This window comes from Chlamydotis macqueenii, chromosome 13, assembly GCF_036417535.1.
Source record: "Chlamydotis macqueenii isolate bChlMac1 chromosome 13, bChlMac1.mat, whole genome shotgun sequence".
NCBI classification, from domain to species: Eukaryota; Metazoa; Chordata; class Aves; order Otidiformes; family Otididae; genus Chlamydotis; species Chlamydotis macqueenii.
The window spans coordinates 21,002,995-21,022,810 of NC_141568.1; the positions used below are offsets into that span (position 1 = coordinate 21,002,995).

At 48.0% G+C, this 19,816-nt stretch overlaps 1 protein-coding gene across 8 annotated transcripts in view; it reads left to right on the forward strand.

The window, feature by feature from the left end:
• ZNF423 (zinc finger protein 423) overlaps window positions 1–19,464 on the forward strand; it is a 221,257-nt gene extending 201,793 nt beyond the window's left edge. For all 8 annotated transcript variants that reach the window (XM_086758434.1, XM_086758432.1, XM_086758433.1 and 5 more), the window contains one exon: window positions 18,825–19,464. In XM_086758434.1, the coding sequence (XP_086614560.1) occupies window positions 18,825–18,922 (98 nt within the window). In that variant the 3' untranslated portion in view covers window positions 18,923–19,464. The remainder of the gene's footprint in view (window positions 1–18,824) is intronic.
• The last annotated feature ends 352 nt before the right edge of the window (window positions 19,465–19,816 follow it).

The following is a 19,816-nucleotide window of genomic DNA, read 5'->3' on the forward strand; positions in this document are numbered from 1 at the left end:
TGAAATTGCTGCAAATAGCAGCTTCAATCATAAATTATGATTGTAATTTTCCAGTTCTTATACAGGAGTTGTGTGCATTTAAAATTTCTGTGCTTGTGATAATTACACGAGTAGCTTTGAATGGTGGTGGCTGAATGAGAATTCAATCCTTAGCCGCAGTGTTTTGGTCTTTATTGCAGTGGTGAGTCAGAAATGTGTATTTACTTGATGCCAGGGATTTGACTAATTCAAAGTCAAAGGAAGGCACAAAATGTGTGTATAAATCAGGTAGAAATGCTCGAGACTTTTGAACCAGCCTGCCTTGGCACACTTCTCTCCTTAGTTTCTGATGGGTTAGCTGCCTGCTCTGAGTTTCTCAATTGTTGTTTGTATTTTTGTTGAGTAATGAAGATTTAGTATTATTTCAGTAAACCAGTTGTTCAGCTGCTAGCTAGGGTTAAATCTGCATAAACCTTTCAGTTTCTTAACGGTGCGTTGTTGTTCTTATGTGGGCAAGTCACCATCCATCAAGGGGTTTCTCATGATGAATTTGACTTTCCAGTTCGGATCTTGCATTCTCACTGGCGTAAAATAACCCGTGTCAAAATCTGAACCTACACTTTGTTTACTTCTTTGTATTTTAAAGTGAAACTACTTTTTAAAAAACCCGAGCATTCAGCTCTTTCAAGAGGAAATTCAGAGTGGGGTGCTTACAAAAGAGCAAGAAAAACAAGGAAGGTGGAGAAAATGGCAGGCAGCGCAGGGGACAGGTAACTTTTAGAGGTGTCATGGAGTGGCGTCAGTTAGCCCTGCTGATTTGTGAACATTTCTTTAAACAGTTAGGGTAAAGGCCGTGTGTGCCACGTGATGAGAGACCTTGCCACTGTAAATGTGCTTGTAGCGGTGCTGCAAATACTGCAAATGCGGCGTGACACTCTGGAAGCAATCGAACCCTCGTTGCAGTTCTAAACCAGCAGCTGTATTTTAACGTAGGTTTGTGCTTTGACGTTCACACCATCTGATGGAGCCGTAAAACCAAGGCTAAAGGAAGCTCTGAGGAGCTGAGCTCCTTCTATAAGCGGTGCAAGTTCCGGTGTGAATCTGGCACAATGGGTTGGTGAGGTTCCCGTGATGATATTGGCAGAAGAAAAGAAAGCAGGATGTTGTTTAACCGCTTACATTATCTCGTTGGAAATAAGGGAGGAGAACAGGGTAAGGTTAAGGATGAAACACAAAGGAAAGAGTACGTTTGATAACGTCCCATACCCTTAGGGCAGGAGAGGAAAGGCTGGCAGCTTCTCGTTCTTCACATCCTCAGTTTGTAAGATTGACAGCTATGAATATGATGAATATCTCCTGGAAAAAAGTGATGTATAGCTAATGTATAGAACATGAAGGCTGTGGCACTTCATTCCCCCTACTGAACACATGCTTGCTGAAGCAAGTGCGGAGGTGGAGGTTTGGGGGGTTCCTCACACGCGGGGCGGAAGGAGCCCTTTCACACAGAGCCTCCCCCCCATCCCTAGGAGCTGTGTCAGGAGCTGCCGGCCACGCCGGCGTGCCAGCTTCTCCCAGGCAGCCAGAGCCAGGCCACCGCGCGGGGCACTCACACCTGGGCATGGGCTTGCTCTGTGACAACTAGGGTGCTCTTACTACTTAAAATATAGCAGGGAGCCCTGCCAACACCAAGGGTGGGCCGAGAGCTACATTTGTGGTGTTCTGCACAGTAGGGAGAGATGCCTCCTCGCTGCTTGCACCGGGAATTCCATCAAGCACATTGTGACTGAGCTGTGATTTTCAGAGGAAACTTCAGGAGGATTTTCATGTGCAGTCTTGCCACACTGCTTTTTCCAAGGAGCCATCGCATAACCCATGAAGTATTTGTATTTAAAGGATTAATTCCTGCTGTTTGCTTGTGTACTGTTAATCATACCGTTTCCTTCGAAATGATTACAATTGATGAAAACGAAGGCAAGGGATATAATAAACAATGCGCAAATAATCCAGGTACCAAGGGAGCGGGGTACCTGCCAGGTCTTTCCTAGCACAGGTGTTCATGTATTTTATTTCCTGCTATGAATAAAGGGCTTTCTTTTCTGTTCAGATTTGGAGATATGTCAAACCACTAAATTCAGGGAGCTTCACGGGAGGAATTTGCTGCCATTTTAAGTGCCCAGTTTCCTTAAACGTGCCCATATTGAAAGGAGAGTGGCTGCTGTGGCTAACATTGTGGTCTGTGTCCTCCCTCATTTTTTTTTATGTGAAAAGCTGACAATTTTTTGTACCCATAAATAGGCGTGAGCTGCTGCACAGGAATTGCACTCATTATATTAATAATGACTTGCCATGAATGTTCTCGAGGGGCTTGATTTGGTCCACATCAAAGTCCTTGGGATTCTTTCTGCTGATTACAGCAGATCAAGCCCTAAGCAGGTTTTCTTTTTTTTTAATTCGCCTTTAACGTCAGCTCGGTGTTAGATATGTCTCCTACAGAGGGTTACATCCTGCCCAGGTGCATGGAGCTGCCACATCGTCTGAGGTGGCCCCATGGGGGACGTTGAGATGCTGCTCCGTACCTGTGGTGGCTTCCCTGGCGATGGGGCAATGAGGGGCAGCATCTCCAGCTGCCGGTGCAGGTGGTCCTTGGGGCCAGCGGGGTGTCCCCTGAGGCACGTGGGGAGAAGGAGAGCCTCTTGGCTGGCGTGTGACCCCCCTGCACCAGGCGCGTCGACAGAGCTACCTGTAAGGGCTGCCGCCAGCGGTGGGAGCACTGAAAAAGACTTAAGCAATTTTGGGTCTGTACCCAGCTATTCCAGATCTTTCAGTGCTTAATGTCTCCAGCTCCTACTTGAAAAATGGGCTTTGCCTACTTTCTGGGAGTACGAGAAACCTTAAATAGGAGTAAAATTTTTCTTCCAAACAGCCCTGTGTGCTTGCAACACTCTGAAATATCTCAGTGCTCCTGGGCTCCATTGTCCATGCAGTCAGCGAGAGAAAAGCAAATCTATGGTGTTTTGATGAATTTGCAGGAAATATTTTTCCCTGGGGAAGTGTGTGGATGGCAGGACAAACGGGACCTGAAGGCTGGCTCTGTCTCAAGGCGGTACTTCCCCTTAACCTAACTTCTGCTGTATTTCAGAACTGAGATGTTCCACACTGGGAGCTTCTTGCTGGAAACAAACCATGAGCTCTTTCCAAGTTTCATATGAAGCACCCTCAAAATTATGTGTAGAATTAATTTTCTGCAAGTAAAATATTTTTCTTTTCTTTTAAACAGAATGTATATCTTTGCATTTTGGTTGTTGACAGGCTTTTAAGAGTCGGTTATCTATCTTTCCCTATTTTGTTTTTAAATTTAATTTAATTTAATCCTCCTTTAAAATGCTGAAAATGACATAGTCAGTTATCCTAGCAGATTTGGCTAGCATTTCTTAAAAAAATGTTGCTGTGGTGCTTGGAGTATTGTTAAATTTTAATTATTAGTAGTTACAAAGCTAATAAATTACGAGAATACCAAAATCCATTCCAGCCATATTGCTGGGTTTCATTCAGACGCAGTCAGATAATTATAACTAACAATAATTAAAAATTAAAAGTGCTGTAGGCACATACCCATCGTGTTGAGTCTGTCTGCCTGTGCGTTCTTTATGGACTGCAAAACCACAAGTTTCATCTCTGCTCTGTTGTCACAGCAGGGAAGAGTTTTACCTATTAGGTCTCCGGTTTTCGAGATGGATGTTTAAATTCAGCGGAGGAGGAATATATGGCTGTTTAAAAATGCGGGGTTAGGAGCAGGCTCTCCTAAGGACCAAGCTAAGAAATGCCGTGGCAGGCGCCGTGGGGCTGGGCTCTGCAGCAGCGGCGGCCGAGGTTCCGCGCGGGTGCTGGTGGAGGTTTCCTGGGCCCGGCGTCCACAGAGGTCGGTGCTGTAGGTGGGAGCGTTTTCATCACCCCTGAGGTCTCTTCGGTGAGACGCAGGAAGATCTCTCAAGTCTGCAAAAACTCACCTGAGATGAAGCTCGGAAATGCCTGGCACTGAAGCAGCGTGCCCATGACAAAACCCCCTCGTTCTGTCCTGACACCGTCAACGCCGTTCCGTGGCTGGCCCTGGCTGACAGAGCATCCGTGGCTTTGCATTAGCATGTGCAGAAGACCCAGCAGCGCCGCAGAGCAGGGGGGAAAAAAAAAAGAAGGGAGCCAGCTGAAAGGCGTCGTTTCAGTCATTAATGCACTTAAGCGCACCCGAGTGTCAACATGTGTGATGAAGTGTAAGGAGGCATGTCGTTCCAATGTGGCAGCGCTGGCACACAGAAGGGGCTTCCTGCAGCCGAGACAGCACTGGGATCCGCGCTCAGGCTGCCCGGCTAAACCCGCCATCGCCTGTCATCTATGCCCTAGGGCAAGGGTCCAACCAACTTTGGTGTAGGCACCATGCCATCCCAACAGATGGGCAGGAGCGTGAGGTGCCAGGAGACAATGTATGTGCATCAATTGTGTTTATTGAAAGCAGAATTCCTGGCTGGAAATGTCCAAATGTCGGTTTATTCCGAGATAAGATGCCTTTAGTTGATGGATATGGAAATACAGCCTAGCTTTGAACTGATTACTCTGTATACATGACAAAACGTAACACAGACACGCGAATGTAGGATGTGCTGGTTATGGGGAGTCCAGCTAAAAGTCAGTGGACACAGAGCCCCTCCTAAAATTAACTTGAGGAGAGCAAATGCTGCACATAACTGTACAAATGGCTGGGGCAGTATAGAACGATAGACGAGGAGCCAGCCTTTAAATGTGCAGGTTGTCCTCTGCGCGCAGGTGTCTAAGCTTGCCTGACCCCTTCGTGGTGGAAACCGTTTTTCCTTGCGTGGGTAAATGAGGGTGATGCGTTAATCCAGTGCAAAGCCAGACCAGTTTACACATCTCACTGGAGAGGTTTGTTCTCCATGTGACAGAAAGAGAGAAAAATCATATAATGCGCTTTTATTTGTTGCCCACCAAAAAGAGTAATTCGTGGAGGCATCCGGAGAGGAGTCTGTGTGCACAGATGAAAGGTGTTTCCTTCCCCTGCTTGTTAGCTTTATTCAATTAAGACTTCTCAGTGTTCTTGAAAGACGTGCTTTAAAGACCCTTCTGCATACACAGTTTGGTATTCATAAAGACCCAGGCATACTATGCATAAATAAATAAAAGAGGGATGTTTTACTTCCAGATACATTAATGCGTTCCCGTCTTCTCGGCAACAGAGCTGTGTTAAACATCCATCCTCCACCAAAAGGAGGAAGCACAGGAGAAGAAATGAGACGTGGATTCTCTTTAGGAAAGACCAGATTGCCGTCTCTGGCCTGGCAATAACAATTACTAATGACATTTAGAGAGAAATTAAGGATGAGAAATGCAAGTTGGCATTTCAGCAGTGCCAGTCAGTAACATTGCATCAGAGCTCACAGGAGAGATGAGAAAAAGTTTAGGGATGGAAAATTAATTTTGTTATGTCAACAATTAACAAATACCTCTTCTTCGCTCTTCACCACACTGTCACAAATCACCACTGTGATAGTGTTTAGCAGCTCCTCGGGTGGATGAAACGGCACGTGGAAATCCTTATTGCCAGAGTCACATGCACACGTTTTGTGGTTTGCCGTTTTGTTGAACAAAGAATGACAGAAAGGCTCAGACTGACCAGCGAGGGAGAAAATGAGCTCCTGCGTGCGTGCTGGCAAGAGCATCCCGTGATGCCTCTCTCTGCAGATCTCTCTGGGTTTTATAACTGTGGATGGATTAAGCTTACCAGCACTTTTTCTGATGTTCTTTTTTCCTGATTTACAAATCTGGAAAGGCAGAGGTTGAAAAATACACCGAGATCCATGCCGGCAAATTTTGGAGGAGCCGGATGTAAAGCCCTGGAAGCCTCAGACCTTTTATTCGGAAGTCCTTCATGTGTTCCCAAGGTGAAATTCTCGTGGCAGGTGGTGAGGAGCCCTGTTCCCTGCTGCTCTGCTCACAGCCACGGAGCAGAGGGGCCGTAGCTGGAGGGCTGCGAGCGTGGCCGTCGGCACAGCTGGCTGTGCAGAGAGCGCGTCCTCGGGGACGGCAGGCTGGGCACTGCCGCTGGGCCGTACTGGGCTCAGCAGCACGAGCCTTTCTGAGCAGGACACGGTCCTTAAAATAGAAACAGAACCTTTGTGCAGTATGGAGGCAAGTAAGAATTTTTAAATTTTGTTTTCTCTCCTCTCTGAAAAGTCTTGTCACCATTTCCCTTTGCTGATGGGAGGGGATCTCAAATACAGCCCCTTTGGTTTTCTTCTGCTGCGGTAGCTGCTGTGGAACGCAGTCTGGGGTCTGAGCGCGGATTAGCTCCGTCTCCTCCTGTAAGTGTCGCTAGCATCCAAAGGAACTGACTGCAGCTTCCACAGGAAGCGGGATGCTGCCCTGGCAGGCGCAGAGCGTTAAGTGTTATTAAGGAAAATAGCGGAGCTGGATCAGCGTCTGTGTCACAGAGCACATCGACGGTGGGGTGCAGCATCCTTTTAAAAGTTCGGTCTCTTCATTTGCTCGCTGCTAGAGCAAGCCGGGGATGCTTGTCCAGACAGAACAGTATATGCCTGAGTGTTTTCACAAGGAATGTCTGGATCATTAAATGTAATAGGTCTCAGCTGCAGTTTTGATCACTGGAGCATGCACACAATTCATCACTGCAAATTAGGTACGTCTTTGTAACTTATCTTTCTGCAATTTGCCGGCACTTTTAGGGAGCCGAAACTTGTATCGTATGTGCTGCCCAAGCCGTTGCAGATAAAATATTCCATGTTTATTGGTGGAGAACAAGGATTCTCTGGTAACAAAACCGTGGAGCGGCCTGTGTTTCTGCTCCTGCACCTTGCAGAACAGCGGCAGCACCAACAGGGACCCCCAGCCACATTCATTATTTAGCTATTTTAGTGAATTTCCTGTCTGCACTAAAAGAGATACAAGCTTCAGCATCAGGCCGCCTGTGCCAGATTCTGTCCCGCAGCCCGTGCAGGAGACCCAGGGCAGCACGCCTCTCGGCCGTTCCACAGCCCCTTTCTCTGACTGGAGTTTTGTCCTCTCCGGCTTGCTGAAATGTGGCTGGTTCTTTAAAAGCGCAGTTTGACCTTTGGAAAGAAAAGGCATTTGCTATTTTAATTTTTTTTTTTTTTCCAAGAGAGAAACTGAACCTGCTTAAACAGGAATTGGCATTCACAAGCAGCACAGTTCTTGAAAAGCGTTTACTTTATTACTGGAAGAGAAGCAGAGCTAGTGGGCTCGAAAATGACGTTTCATGGATTTATCAGTCAGTCACTAGTTAGCCTGTGAGCAGACGGATGTATTTGTAACAGTTAGCATTCATTTATACTCTGGATTTTTACATTTGCCTTAAGAGCACTGCTGTCTCAGCTGCCAGCTGGAAGGGTTTGGGGATGTATTTTATTTGTTTTATTTTTCTGAAAGAGGATATGGTTGTTTCCGACTGCAGAGATTTCCTACATCATGGAAAGCACCTCAGGTTTCAGAAATGTGAACGATACACAGCTACTGTGCAAGGAAAATGTTGTAGAAGAATGCCCCGCTATGGCTGCTGCAGAAAAAATAAACATCTCAGCCTAAACCTCGATAAATCCCCGTGGACTGAGAAAAATCATTTTCAATAACCAGATATTTTTAACTCTGTGTACGAGGGTGGTACTCACAGCCGCCTGTATTTGCATCTCGGGTCTGCCACAGCCTAATTGCTTGTCTCTCTTCCCCCCCCTCCCCGAAATTTAAGGCTGCTGGTTAACAGAGCAATGCATTAAGCACTCCATCTCCAAAAGAGAAAGAAATACTGCCCTAGCCTCTGCCACGTGGCATCTTTAGGTTTCGGGGATTTCGTTTAAATCTGAAATTTATGTGCAGGAGAAATAAATTATTAGATTGTAAAAGCAGCCGGGGAGGGAGTAAATATAGTCTCTTTGGTCCTCTATATCATTTCCCCAGGAAGATAATAAATGTATGGCAAGCGTCTTGTGTCTCCTCCGTCGTACAAATGCTGCGTGCGCGTTGTATTTCAGACCTGAAGCCTGAAGTCCAGACAGGAAATCCTGGAGCGATACCGTGCTGCTCCTGCGGCGCTGGCGGAGCCCCCGCCACTTCTGCTGTCGGGAGGAATGGGAAAAATAGCATCGTGGAGAAATTGAAGAGGTCTTGGGTGTACCTCAGATTTGCTGAGTAAGAGATTTGGGATGTGATCCTAGGGTTTAGTTCCTCGGGCAGTGAATTCAGCGGGACCAAGCTGGGGATGGGGCCCTGCCCTGTGGCCCCATCCCAAGGGCCGATTGTATGGAACCCAAGGGAGACTTCTGCTAACCCTTCCCTTAGCTCTTCTCATCGCTCTGTGAGCTCAGATACATGGAGCAAGTGGGATGTGCAGTCAGGAAAAAATGGGGCCCGAGAAGAAGAAAAGGAGAAGGAATCATTAGAAGGTCGGCTGGGAATTTACTTTTCTGGAGCTGGGCTTGTGTATAGGGCTGTCGTTGCCTGCACCTCCATGCTCTTCTTGGGAAGGTTGTCAGTATTTTCAGCCCGGCCTACTTTCAAGGACCTGAAAGCAGCCCTGGAGCAGCCTTGCTGGCCGCTCCTTCTGAAGTTGCTTTCAGGGACATACACTGGTGTTTGTGTACTGGTATCTGTGTAATATACTGGTGCTTGTGTAATTAGTACTCTGCTTCTCAACATCATATTTTGAGAATAGTTTTGTATCTCCCTCTAACCAGAGGGGAAAGGAAGAAAGAGAAAATAATTTAGAATACAGCTTGTTTCCAGACTGTGCCTTTTCTGCTGTTTCTGCTCACGTTAAACAAAAACGGGATGGGGCTGGGTGCGCGTGTGCAGTGACCCGACCTGTGCAGTAAGTGCCAGTGGATGGGTTGCTAACGCTTCTCTTTCTTCCCACTCCGTGTTAATGGGATAACTTGCCATGTACCAAACTCTGCCTCCTACTGAGGTGATGGGGCTTTGTTGGCAGAACATGATGGTAGATGGTAAGACTGCATACACCGATGGGATCAGTGCAGAGACAGCTCACGGCTTCGTATAAGGTCAGACTGGGTTCAGGGAGGCTCCGTCACCCCAACTCCGCGTAAGCCTGGTCACGTACACAGGTCCCCGGGTCACCTCCGTGCAGAGCACATCCGCAGAACCAAATTGCCTCGGCTTTGCACCACGAGGAAACAGCCAAAGCGTGGCCTGTGCCGCGCCAGCCCCGAGGACAGTCCTGCCTGACCGCCCAGCCTCCTCGTTTGTTTTTGTTACCAGTTAAACCTGAGTTAAACTGCCGTGGGCATTGAGGTTTGGCTGCCTGTAGCGTATCTGTCATCGGTGCATTGCACTGCTGTGTCTCCAAAAGGAGTGGAGAGGAGGTTGAGAACGTATTTACTTCTGAACAACTCATCCTCCTTTGGGGCCGACACATGAAATCACGATTGTTTAGAATGTAGCATCTTGCTGTTCGGAGTCAGATTTTCCGAAGGCCAGCGACATTGTTGTAATGGAGCAGCACTGGCTGGAAAATCCCATTTTTAACAGTTCCACTTGTTCCTCACACATACCATAGCCACGCTGATTTGCGTTCTGATGTCTTGGAGGAGGCGGCTCACGTTGGTGGTGTTTTGGCCCCTCTTTTGCTTACGGGAACAAATCCTGCTCGGCCCTTTCACACTGCCAGCTCCCCTGGGGTCAGTTCCTGGGGGCAGTGGGCCGTGGGCTGGGCGCAGATTTCTGCTCTGCTGTGGCATGTACACTAGTGGGGCAGCACGTGAAGTACTTCTATAAACGGTGGCCTCGCTGTTTTATAGCAGAGACCTGCACGGGAGGGTTTTTGTGCCCCTGCTGAAATCAGAAACCAGCAATGACAGCCATTGCGTCCAAGGCAGCGGGGCACTGACCAGCCGTTTTGTCAGTACGTGGGTGCCACGTGACAGGAATGTTTTTCTGCCTCTAAGAAAGATGTATCCGTCACGTGAGGCAATGCAATTTGTCAGATCAGGATGCCGTTACAGGGAATTTTACTTCAGTCGCTGCTTTTTAAAAGAAATACTGACAGGAGGACTGCGATGTGCTGCAGTCTTGCTGTGGGTGGGCATGGCTCGCGTGGAGTCTGACCCGTCCACAGTTGTTTATTTGGTCCAAGGACCTTGGTTGAGCTGCAAGTCCCATCGTTCAGTGGAGAATGCTGCCCAAGTGAGGAGTGAAGATGTGCCCTCATTAACGTTTGCATTAAAATTCACCGTTAAGGCTGAAACTGTTTCATACCTGGTCCTTAACACCAGGAATGGTGCAGAAAAAAAAAGCCACAAAAAATGAGATGATGTTCAGTGACCCTCGCCATAGCGAGGAACAGCAGGGCAAGTCGAGGAGACAGTTTTAGGCTCAGCTCTGAATTTCCTGGCGGCTGTTGGGTTGTATTCCCATGGAAACGGTCACTCAGTGGAGATTTGTCTATGCGTTTTGACTGGTGACTGCTAAAGGTACTATGATGTAAGGCATTTCCCTTTTTGCTCTATTTTTTGAGTAAAAGAGTGCAAGAGGATGCTGTCCCGGGCCTATAATAAAGACCAAATCAGGAAATTGTTTCATGTTTAGAGAAGAGTCACAAAGGGTCCCATAACGAAGGTCCCAGCCCTCACAGAAATGAACAGTGAACTGTCTTCTGCAGTGTGATTTGCCTTAGCTCAAGGAGGGATTAACCAGATACGCTTCAGATGGCCTTCAGATCAAACATGGTTTGAAAGGAATGCCTAAGAAGGATTCCTGGGAAATGATTTTCCTCTTGCACGTGATTTTGAAACACATCGCTTCCCTAGTAGGACCCATAAGTAGATAGAAACAGGTCTGCACGGGAGCACACACTGCAGTTCTTGGTGTGGCGCAGGCAAAGGAGCGTGCCTGCAGGCAGTAGATGCTTTCTCCAATTAGTGTGTGGCTTAGATTTGAAAATGAACTGGAAGTGAGGTGTTTGCATTCATTAAGCTTTGGAAGGTTGCTTTGACGTGGGGCGATGGGCGTGTGTCCGTGGAGGTGCAGGGGCGGCACCGGGGCGCCCGCGGGACCAGCTCCCTGGAAATACACGGGCCGACCGAGGCGGGTAATGCGCCAAGCGCTGTCGGCAGAGCGGCGTGCTGGGATCCTGTGGGCCCTTCTCTGGTCTTGGGATCAGCAGCTGCTCTGGGATTCGGTCAGGGAGGAGCAGTGGGGCTGGGGAGGAGGAGAGGGATTCTGAAAATATTCTGGATGTATGCACTTCTGCCAACAGTAATTAAATTTGTCCCTCTGCCTTTGCGTTTAGGAAGTGTAAGGTTCTTGCCTCAGCTTATTTTGATCTCGCGCATGGCGTACTGTAGACTGCAAGTCACAAGGACGCCGATAAATTTGCATTTCTGAGTGAAATCCTCAGGAGCGCGCAGTCCCTCAGGACAGGTGTTATTAGCTCCCTGCCTTCGCTGGGTGCCTCAGTGAGTCACGGCGTGTTTACGGCTAGTTTCTCTAACAGAAGACTCCAGTTATCTCTCAATAATGTATTCCCCTGCGGTTCTTCTTTCCAAAGTGCCGTGGTACGGAGATGTTCCCAAGGGCTTCAGTTTGCTTTTGTGCTTCAGCGTTTTACCCAGTGTTCTTGGAAGAAGGATATAGGCTTTTTGGTGAGGCTTTTAATCAAATACGAGAGGCTATGCCAGGCTCAGGCTTGCATTTGGAGTTCATTTGTAGCAGGCTCACCTTGGTCTATCCTGAGTTTTTGGAGGTGGCAGGTCTGGAAGCCTGATGATGCAGAATTGTTGGTGTCAGGTGGAAAGGGGAAAGCATGTCAGGTGAGTTGTCAAAGTCTGATGAGGACTAAACAACCTGAATTAGAAGAGAAATTAAATTAATAAATCATCTAAGATATCCTTAGCTGGTGTGAGAAAAGGCTGGCACTTGGAAAATAACTCTAAGAAAGGTATTTGTATAAAAAGGTCGTTTTTCAAGCCCAGAATAACACAGAAATGCCTATCAAAATTCAAGAGTACATGAAAATCGACAGAAGCGGTATAAGGTTGAGATGAAGCGGAGCGAGCGTGTTGTCGGGACAATGCGTGCAGCCGCAGAGCACGCAGCCCCCGGGGTGCAGAACAAAGGCGGGCGGCGCCTCGGGGCTGCCTGGGTTTACAGGCCCGTGCCTGGGCCGCCGCACTTCGTACGGAAACGCGCCAGCCTCGGGAACAGATTCATTAAAAAAAGCAGGCAGCGTTTAGTCGGTTGTGTGCGGAGGAGCATTTTTTCCCTGTGAACGTTTCACAAGTTCTGAATTTGCCCGTTGGCTCCAGACGAGGCGCTGGGTCCCGGTCCCCAGAGGAGCGGGCAGGTTTTGGGGGGTGGCCCGGGGTGTCAGCGGGTACAGAGCCACGGGGTGCCGGGGCCAGCTCTGTCCTGGCAGAGGAGCGTTGCTGTGTCGCAGTGCCCGTGAAGGTGCATTTGGCCCCGGAGTAACCCTGTACGCGCAGGCGTCACAGTGACTCGGGTGCAGGTATTTTCATCGGAAACAGGCAGCTTTGCTTCTCAGGTGGCGCCAAACCTCCAGCTCCATTTTCTTAGATACTGCAAGTGATATTTTTTTTTCTTCAATAACTTGAAAAGGACGGCTTCCTAACGGCATTTGTTGGAGTGCCGTCTCAAAGCGCGCTGACACGGGGCGGCTGACGTGTGGCGAGTTACCAGATGCTGAGAGATGAAGGGAGCAGGAGCGCAGGCAGCCGTTTGCCTTCACAAAGGATGTGCCACCTCTCGTTTGACTCCACCTCAATTTCAAGGGATTCTTCAGATAAAGAAGGGACATGTGACCCTGTCTTGCCTGACAATTTTTTTTTTTATTGAGTGCCATGATAACTTGGAGTTCACTTGTTACGAGCACTTTATGTAGTGGGTGAAATACCCAGGGAAAGGGAAGAAATAATCCTGTATTTCCTGAAGAGCGATGGTCGGCACATCGAAACGCACTGGGTAAGAGTTACCTGAAACAATCAAAAGGGGAATTAACACCTGGTTTTACGGGAAGCATTGGTTACTGCTCTCAGTTTTAATGAAGTGTATTACCTAAATCGTGTTCCGCACGTTCATCCAGCCCTGGTTATGGCACGCTCTTGAGTACATTTACTGTTTGTCAGAAGTGCAAACTAGTGAACATATGAGGCTTTAAGACAGGCCATCTGTTAGTCTTAGACCCTTGGATAATTGTCAAACCGTTCTAAAAATAAGCACACACAAACTGCAAGGGGGTGCAAAGGTGATTTTTCTTTAGAGTCTGATAGCAAAGGGAAAGTGGCAACCAGAAATAAAAAATAAAAATAAATAGTTTTATGCTGTAAAGAAGGCTTGCTCTCCTTTTCTCCCTTTCTCTCTACCCCTCCACTTCAGTGTGCTGCTTTTTTTTTTTTTAATTTAGGTTTTTTTTTTTCCTCTTGCTCTTCTGGGTCATGGCATCCCTTGAATGCCTCTCCAGTTTAGGATTAGAGCAGCACCAATTTAAGGCTCACAGCTTTCTGTAGAGAGCATAATCTCCAATGGCTAAAGCAAGGGTCATCTTGTGTCCTCTGCCTGAAGTAATCCCTTTATAAAGTCAAGGCATAAAGATTTTCATCTTTATGGGTTGCTGCTACAGGGAAATAGTTCCTGTGCACGTGTCTGTGTGCTTGTGGATGCGTAACGAGGAATGATGGCCGGGAGATTTTTGGACCAGTTTGAATTCAAAAGATGGAAAACATTGTTTGAAAAAAAGCATGCTGCAGATGGCATCATCGTAAATATTTAGACACTCTGACTTCTGTTTGTTAGTAGTTTGGAGGTTTTGTTTTGTCTTTTCTGATGTAAATGTTCAAATGTGAGACTTGAACCTTCACTTCAAATCAACGCCGGAATCTGAGGTTTCGTTTCTGTCTGGCACACCATGTGTCGCCAGGCAGGGATCGCTCCTCTGAGTTCCCCCAGCCCCGTGCCATCAGGGGCAAAGAGGAGACAATGGGGAGGATGGGGCACAGGAGACCCTCGCCAGGCCCCCTGCTCCTGGGCTTGGAGCTGGATGGGGGAAACCTGGCCTGGGAGGTGGGGAAAGGCATCAGTAGGAATTACCTTCCGCTGGTGTTTCCAGCCAGAGGTTGGTGTTTCCAGCCCGGGGCCGGTGTTTCCAGCCCAGGGTTGGTGTTTCCAGCCCGGGCGGTTCTGCGGTGCCAGCACAACCCGGTGTGCCCCGGCACGGAGCGGTGGGGACAGCCAGCGAGGCGCTGGCTCTGGAGGAGCCGTGCACGGGCAGCAGGTACCGCGTGTCTACGCTCCCCAACGCCCGGCGTGCCCACGCGCACAGGTCATGCAGTGACTGAGCTCCAGTTAACTTCCACGTTGGCTGTTGCATGGATCTATTATCTCCATTATTCCTATTGAAACTGTTTGAGGAATGATTTCTGTTCATTTACATGGGATTTGAAAGTGGGGAGAGAGGCTTTATAGCCTTTAATCAGAGCCCTAACCTCTACAGAACACTGCAGAAGGCTTCTGAGTTTCACTTGAGGGTGGCAGGCATCAGCAGCCTCGTGCCATTTCTCAACCCCGGTACCACGTGTGGTCTTTTAGGTGTGTACGCTCATGCACCTCTGCCCGGCTGGTACAAAACACCTAAATGTGTAACAGATGCACGGCAGCACTATAGACGGATGTATGATGGCCCCAAAACATTATCACGCCCCTCACGGTTGCGTTTTATTTTTTCACCTGCTCCTGTGCAGTACACCTGTGACTTGTTGGCACCGAGCGTGGCTGCAGCATAGGAGACTCCCAGCTCGGCTGCCTGGCTTGGAGCTCGGCTCCATCCTGCGCTGCTTTTCTGTGTGTATTTTTCCCTCGATCTTTATGTAGCTTGTAAGAGTTCTTTGACCTGCCGTAAGTGATCATCTTTCAAGCCTGATGCTTTCCTTCTTGACACAGTGCTCTGAAAATGGAGATTGTCATGCCAGTGTTTTCATAATAATGCCTGTAGAAAATAAACCAGGAATATTCATTGGAAATGTCCTGGACAAACGGCTTGATCTGCATCCAGAGGGCAGGCAGGGGGTGTCCCCAGGGAGGGTCTGGAGAGCAATCAGTATCTACATGGCCAATAATCAGCCATTCTTTGAAATCTTTTGATTTCCTGCAAAACCCGTTGCCCAGTTCCTTGGTCACAGACACTTCCACAAATGGTTCATTGGGGGATTGTGCAGCCGGTAGAAAATTCCTCTTAAACACTGCGGCAGCCCTGAGGCTCGGGATGGTTGCATTTTTCCCGCTGACGTGACTAACAGAATTGCTATCCATTTTGCGTGATTATTAAGAAGAGAAAAGAAGAAAATTTCCAACCTTGTCCTATAAATAAGCTGTGACTTACTTGATCCTGACAGGTGACTTAGTGCCGCTGTAGAGTTTTCCAGCTGCAGTAATGCCTCAGAATGATGTATTCAGTGGGGTATCAGCTGTGAGCCGTGCGTAAACCAGGGGGCCTAACAGGAGCTGTGCAGAACCATTTTTAATGTTCAGCTTCCAAATTGCATCCTGCCTCCCGCCAGCCCCCGGACGCGTACGTGTATGGATGCCTCGCGTGCAGGTACCATGTGAAGCACACACAAGCCTGCAGAGGCTTCATTTTTGTGGCTGCCCTATTTTTTTTTTTTTTTTTTTTTTTGGAAATCACCATTAAGAATTTTTTTTTTCAGCTATAACTTCTAGAGCTGAAAAATCACGCCTGCACTGTTTCCTGCCAGCCCCCCAGCTGCTGGAAAGGCGGGTGAAGGTTCCCCGTTTTTTCAGGAGAACGCTGCTTGGGTAGAGGCATCCCCGTGGTATTGCCTGTTTCAAAACCCTTGCTCCCTTCTGGCCTTTTTGGTTTCATTCTGCTGCCCAGTGTAGTGTCAGGGTGAAAGCTGTTTCTGCTGAGGCACAGGGCATCCTCAGTGCCAGGACTGATTTATTTTTCAATTGCTGTCAAACTCTGGTCAGCCAGGGCTTTTTCTTTGTGGGCACACACAGAGGTGCCTAATGTTAAAATTCTTTCATAAAGCGTGGGTCAAAAATGCAAAATACACGTGTGAGAGAGGAGCCATAAGCGCCGAATGTCTCGGACACCTTCTGGCATCTGCAAAGCGCAGTCCCCGTAAGCTGCAAGCGCGTGGGGCAGAGATGAGACGTCATGATTGCCAGTAGTAGGAGACAGGGTGCCAGACTTCTTTTGGAAAGCGTGTTTTTGTGGTCTGAAATGCATTCGAGCAGGGGGGAAGCCTATACTGGTTGCAGAGGATACGGGCGGGCCTTCGTGGGTCTTCTGGATGCGCACCCGTGGTGGTTACACAGTATTTGCACGCACAGGAACCTGGTGCCCTGGGGCGCATAGGACCCGGGCTCGCGTAGGATCCACTGCTGCCTGACCCAGCTCTGAACGGCTGCAGGAGCTGAGCAGCATCTGTTTGGTTCTTTCTGCAAACTCCACTCACAAACCCAGTGTGTTCGTTGCGTTAGGAGAGTTCAGAACACATTATTAACCTGTGTTTGAGGAGGAAAGACTGGCAATGAAAGCTTCATTATCAGATTTAGAGCCCATACCATTCCGTTATTGACCTGCCTGGCGCAATCAATGCAGCAGCCACACAGGTTTGCAGTCGTGTTCCCTGGCTCAGGCCGCGCGTCACGCAGCGAGTGCTGGTGGTGCGTTACCTTTTAACGGACACTGCCCAAATCAGTATGGATTTGTCTGCCACACACAGCCCTCCCTTCGATTTGAAGATGGCAGACTTTTAACTTTTTTAATTGACATTCAGAATGACGTGAAAATAGAGCGCACAAGAAACGGCCTTTGTCAAAACACCAAGGAGTGTGTCCAAGCACGGAGAGTGGCCTGTGTACTCTTCAGCATTTTCACACTTTCCTGTTTAGGTTTAGCGGAGAAACTTCTTTCTTGTCAGTGCTGCCAGTGTGCTTGCAGGGCTCCATCCATCCTCTTCCCCAAAGCTGATCCTTGGTGTGAGAAGAGCAAAGGTCAGCACTGCAAAGGTCATTGCTTCTTAAGGCCAGGAAAATTTCCATGTCTAGCAAAGTAAAAAGCCGTTGTGTTTTACGTTTGGTGGTGTTAAATGGTCTAAAAGCAAAGTAGTTTCAGCTTTCACTTCGCTGGATGTTATTGGACTGCAATGCTTTATCCCGTGATAAACTGTCCAGGTCTTTGCACAGGACTTGGTTGTGATTCCGAAATATGAAGCGTCGCAGACTGGCGTGTGCTCAGGGGGCTGCCCTTACGCTAACCAGGGACCTACTGTTTTCCCATTTTGCCCGTTGATTGTCGTTTAATTTCAGGGTGCGCGGCAGCTCCGATGCTTCTGCCGCCTCTGTAGCCTTCCGGCACGTCAAAGCCTGCACGGTGTTGCGTGGCGTTTCCTCGCAGCCCCCCCGCCCCGGTATCACCGGTAACTTTTGCGGTGATCTAGGAACTCAGCAGCACTTCTGACACCTGGCGGTCGCTTTTTGGGAATGCACAGTCCAGAAATGGTCCTGCCCGCAAAGGGCGTCACCGCGCCCGGCCCCGCGCATCGCGGGCCGCCGTGAGCGCTCTCCACAGATGGTTTTCATCTGGAATGAAATGTCATCTCTGGATAAAGCACAGGATCGTGGTTTTTCCTGATAGAGACGTAACTGGATAGTGCAGAAGGACCAGATGATTTATGAAAAGTTAACATATCTTACTTTATTTTAAAGCTTCGTCATTGTAAATAAATAATAAGATTCAAAATTCATTTTGTGTTTAAAAACTTATTCTTCAAGCTGGCGGCTTGCTCGGCTCTGTTATTAGGCAGATGGAGACCAGTAAATTGCCTAGGCTGGAAAAAACGCAAATGGATTTGTATATTTGGGAATGCTGGGGACGCAGCTCAAGAGAAGTTCACCACGAAGCACATCTCTAGTTGCTCAAATCACATAAATAGAGCCGAGCTTATGCGTAGAACTGGGGTTTCAGTCAGCACACAAAACGTGGGTGAATTGGTACTGCTCTCAAAATGCGCTGCCAAGGTCGGCTTCACCGTTTATTGGCGCCGGCACAAAGCGGCAAGACGGGTCAAGACCCCCCGACGCGAGACTGGGATGAGATGAGGCTGTTACAGATCTACCAAAAGGAAAAAGGGACCAAAAAAGACTGAACTGCCGAAAGCAATGCGTAGAGCCAGTCTGCTGTTAAAAGAGATGGAACCTGTGGGTTGCGCGTCCCGGCTGTTCTGCGGGGCGTGTCACCCGGCGCTGGCCTGGCGCTTCAGCTGTTGCGGCCGAAGCGTTTCTTGGACGGAGGAGTGCGTGTCACAATCTGGTGCCGCTTGCTGACAGTACTTGCACCCGGTACTACTGAGGATTGAAGAGTAAAATCTGGGAAGATTCCCACCGCGATTCAGATTTTTTTTTCTTAATTGTTACAGTTTAGGGAATCCCTAAAGGCGCTTGTTGCTCGTGAAGCGGTACCACTTTCTTTATGTGGACTGAAAGGGAGGAAAAAAAGAGACCCTTGTGGCTGTGCTTGGCTTGTAGCATTTTTGTCGAAGTTTGTGCCGGCATTAACAGATCTGTCGGAACAAAGCAAACGTGTCACATTGGCAGCTGTTACTTATGAGTACTTTTTCTTTATTGCATTTTGTTTTGTAATAATTGAGAAGCTTTTATGTCGAGCTCGGCATAAATGGTGCTGAGTAGGAGGGTATGGGCATGCTTTCCATTGTGCTGCCCCTCACGCGTGTCTCCTTTTTTCGCCTTTGCAGAACCACACGTTGAGCCAGCACGCGCAGTGAGGCCCTGGCACGACAGGACACCTCTCTGCAGAAGACTTGCCGGTGGCACAGTGGGGAGGACCATTTGAACATTACATCCAATCAAAGTGTCATTTGCAACCCAGATGTAAAACTCTAATGATTTGGCCATGAGGCGCTGCTATTATAAGCAGCTGGAAATGAATATTAATGGAAGAGATTAAAAGTATTCCATGCTCAGTATTTTTTATTGTCCTGCTGCAGCTAGTGTACTTTAGAGCTTCTGCTTCTGACTGAATTTATAGTGTTAGATAAATCTGCTTTGATGCTGTCGCCCTTTGTTGCTTCCTGTATTATATTGATAGTTAAGATTAGGTGTGATTTTTTTTTTTCTTTTTTTGTTAACTGCTTTTTAATTGCAATTTTAGGTTACTGTGCATTGTGATGTGATTGCTTGGCTATTGTCTGAATATTTCTTTTTAATTTTTTAATTAAAGACTAATGCTTTGATTGGATTTGCCAGTTCACCGGACAGTGATTAAAACTATGTAATGAATATAATCGGTTTCAGTGCAACTGGATGGTCTGCTTTATAAATGTGACTTAATCTGATTGCAATAACTAGTACAGTTCAATAAAGGGAATACACGAGCTTCGCCTCCACGGTTCTCTGTCTGTCAGTGCGCTCTGCATCGCCACTGCTGGGTGACACGCGAAAATCAAAACGTGATGGCTCACCCGACGGCAGAGAGCCTTCTGCGCCCCGGGAGGAAGGAAGATTGGGAGAACCCAAAAGTCACGTTCCTGCATCTGGCTCCTGGGTGCACCTCCCAGGCTGCGGAAGGCTGAGGTGAGGTAAGAACATCTGCTATGAATCTGGGCACGAAAAGGCATTGCTAGCTTGTAATACTCTTAACTTCTACTCAGGTCAACAAGAAGAGGACCTGGTCTCTGTAGCTGCCTTGACCCTATTTCTGTGCTTCTTGATTCAATTAAAAAAAAAA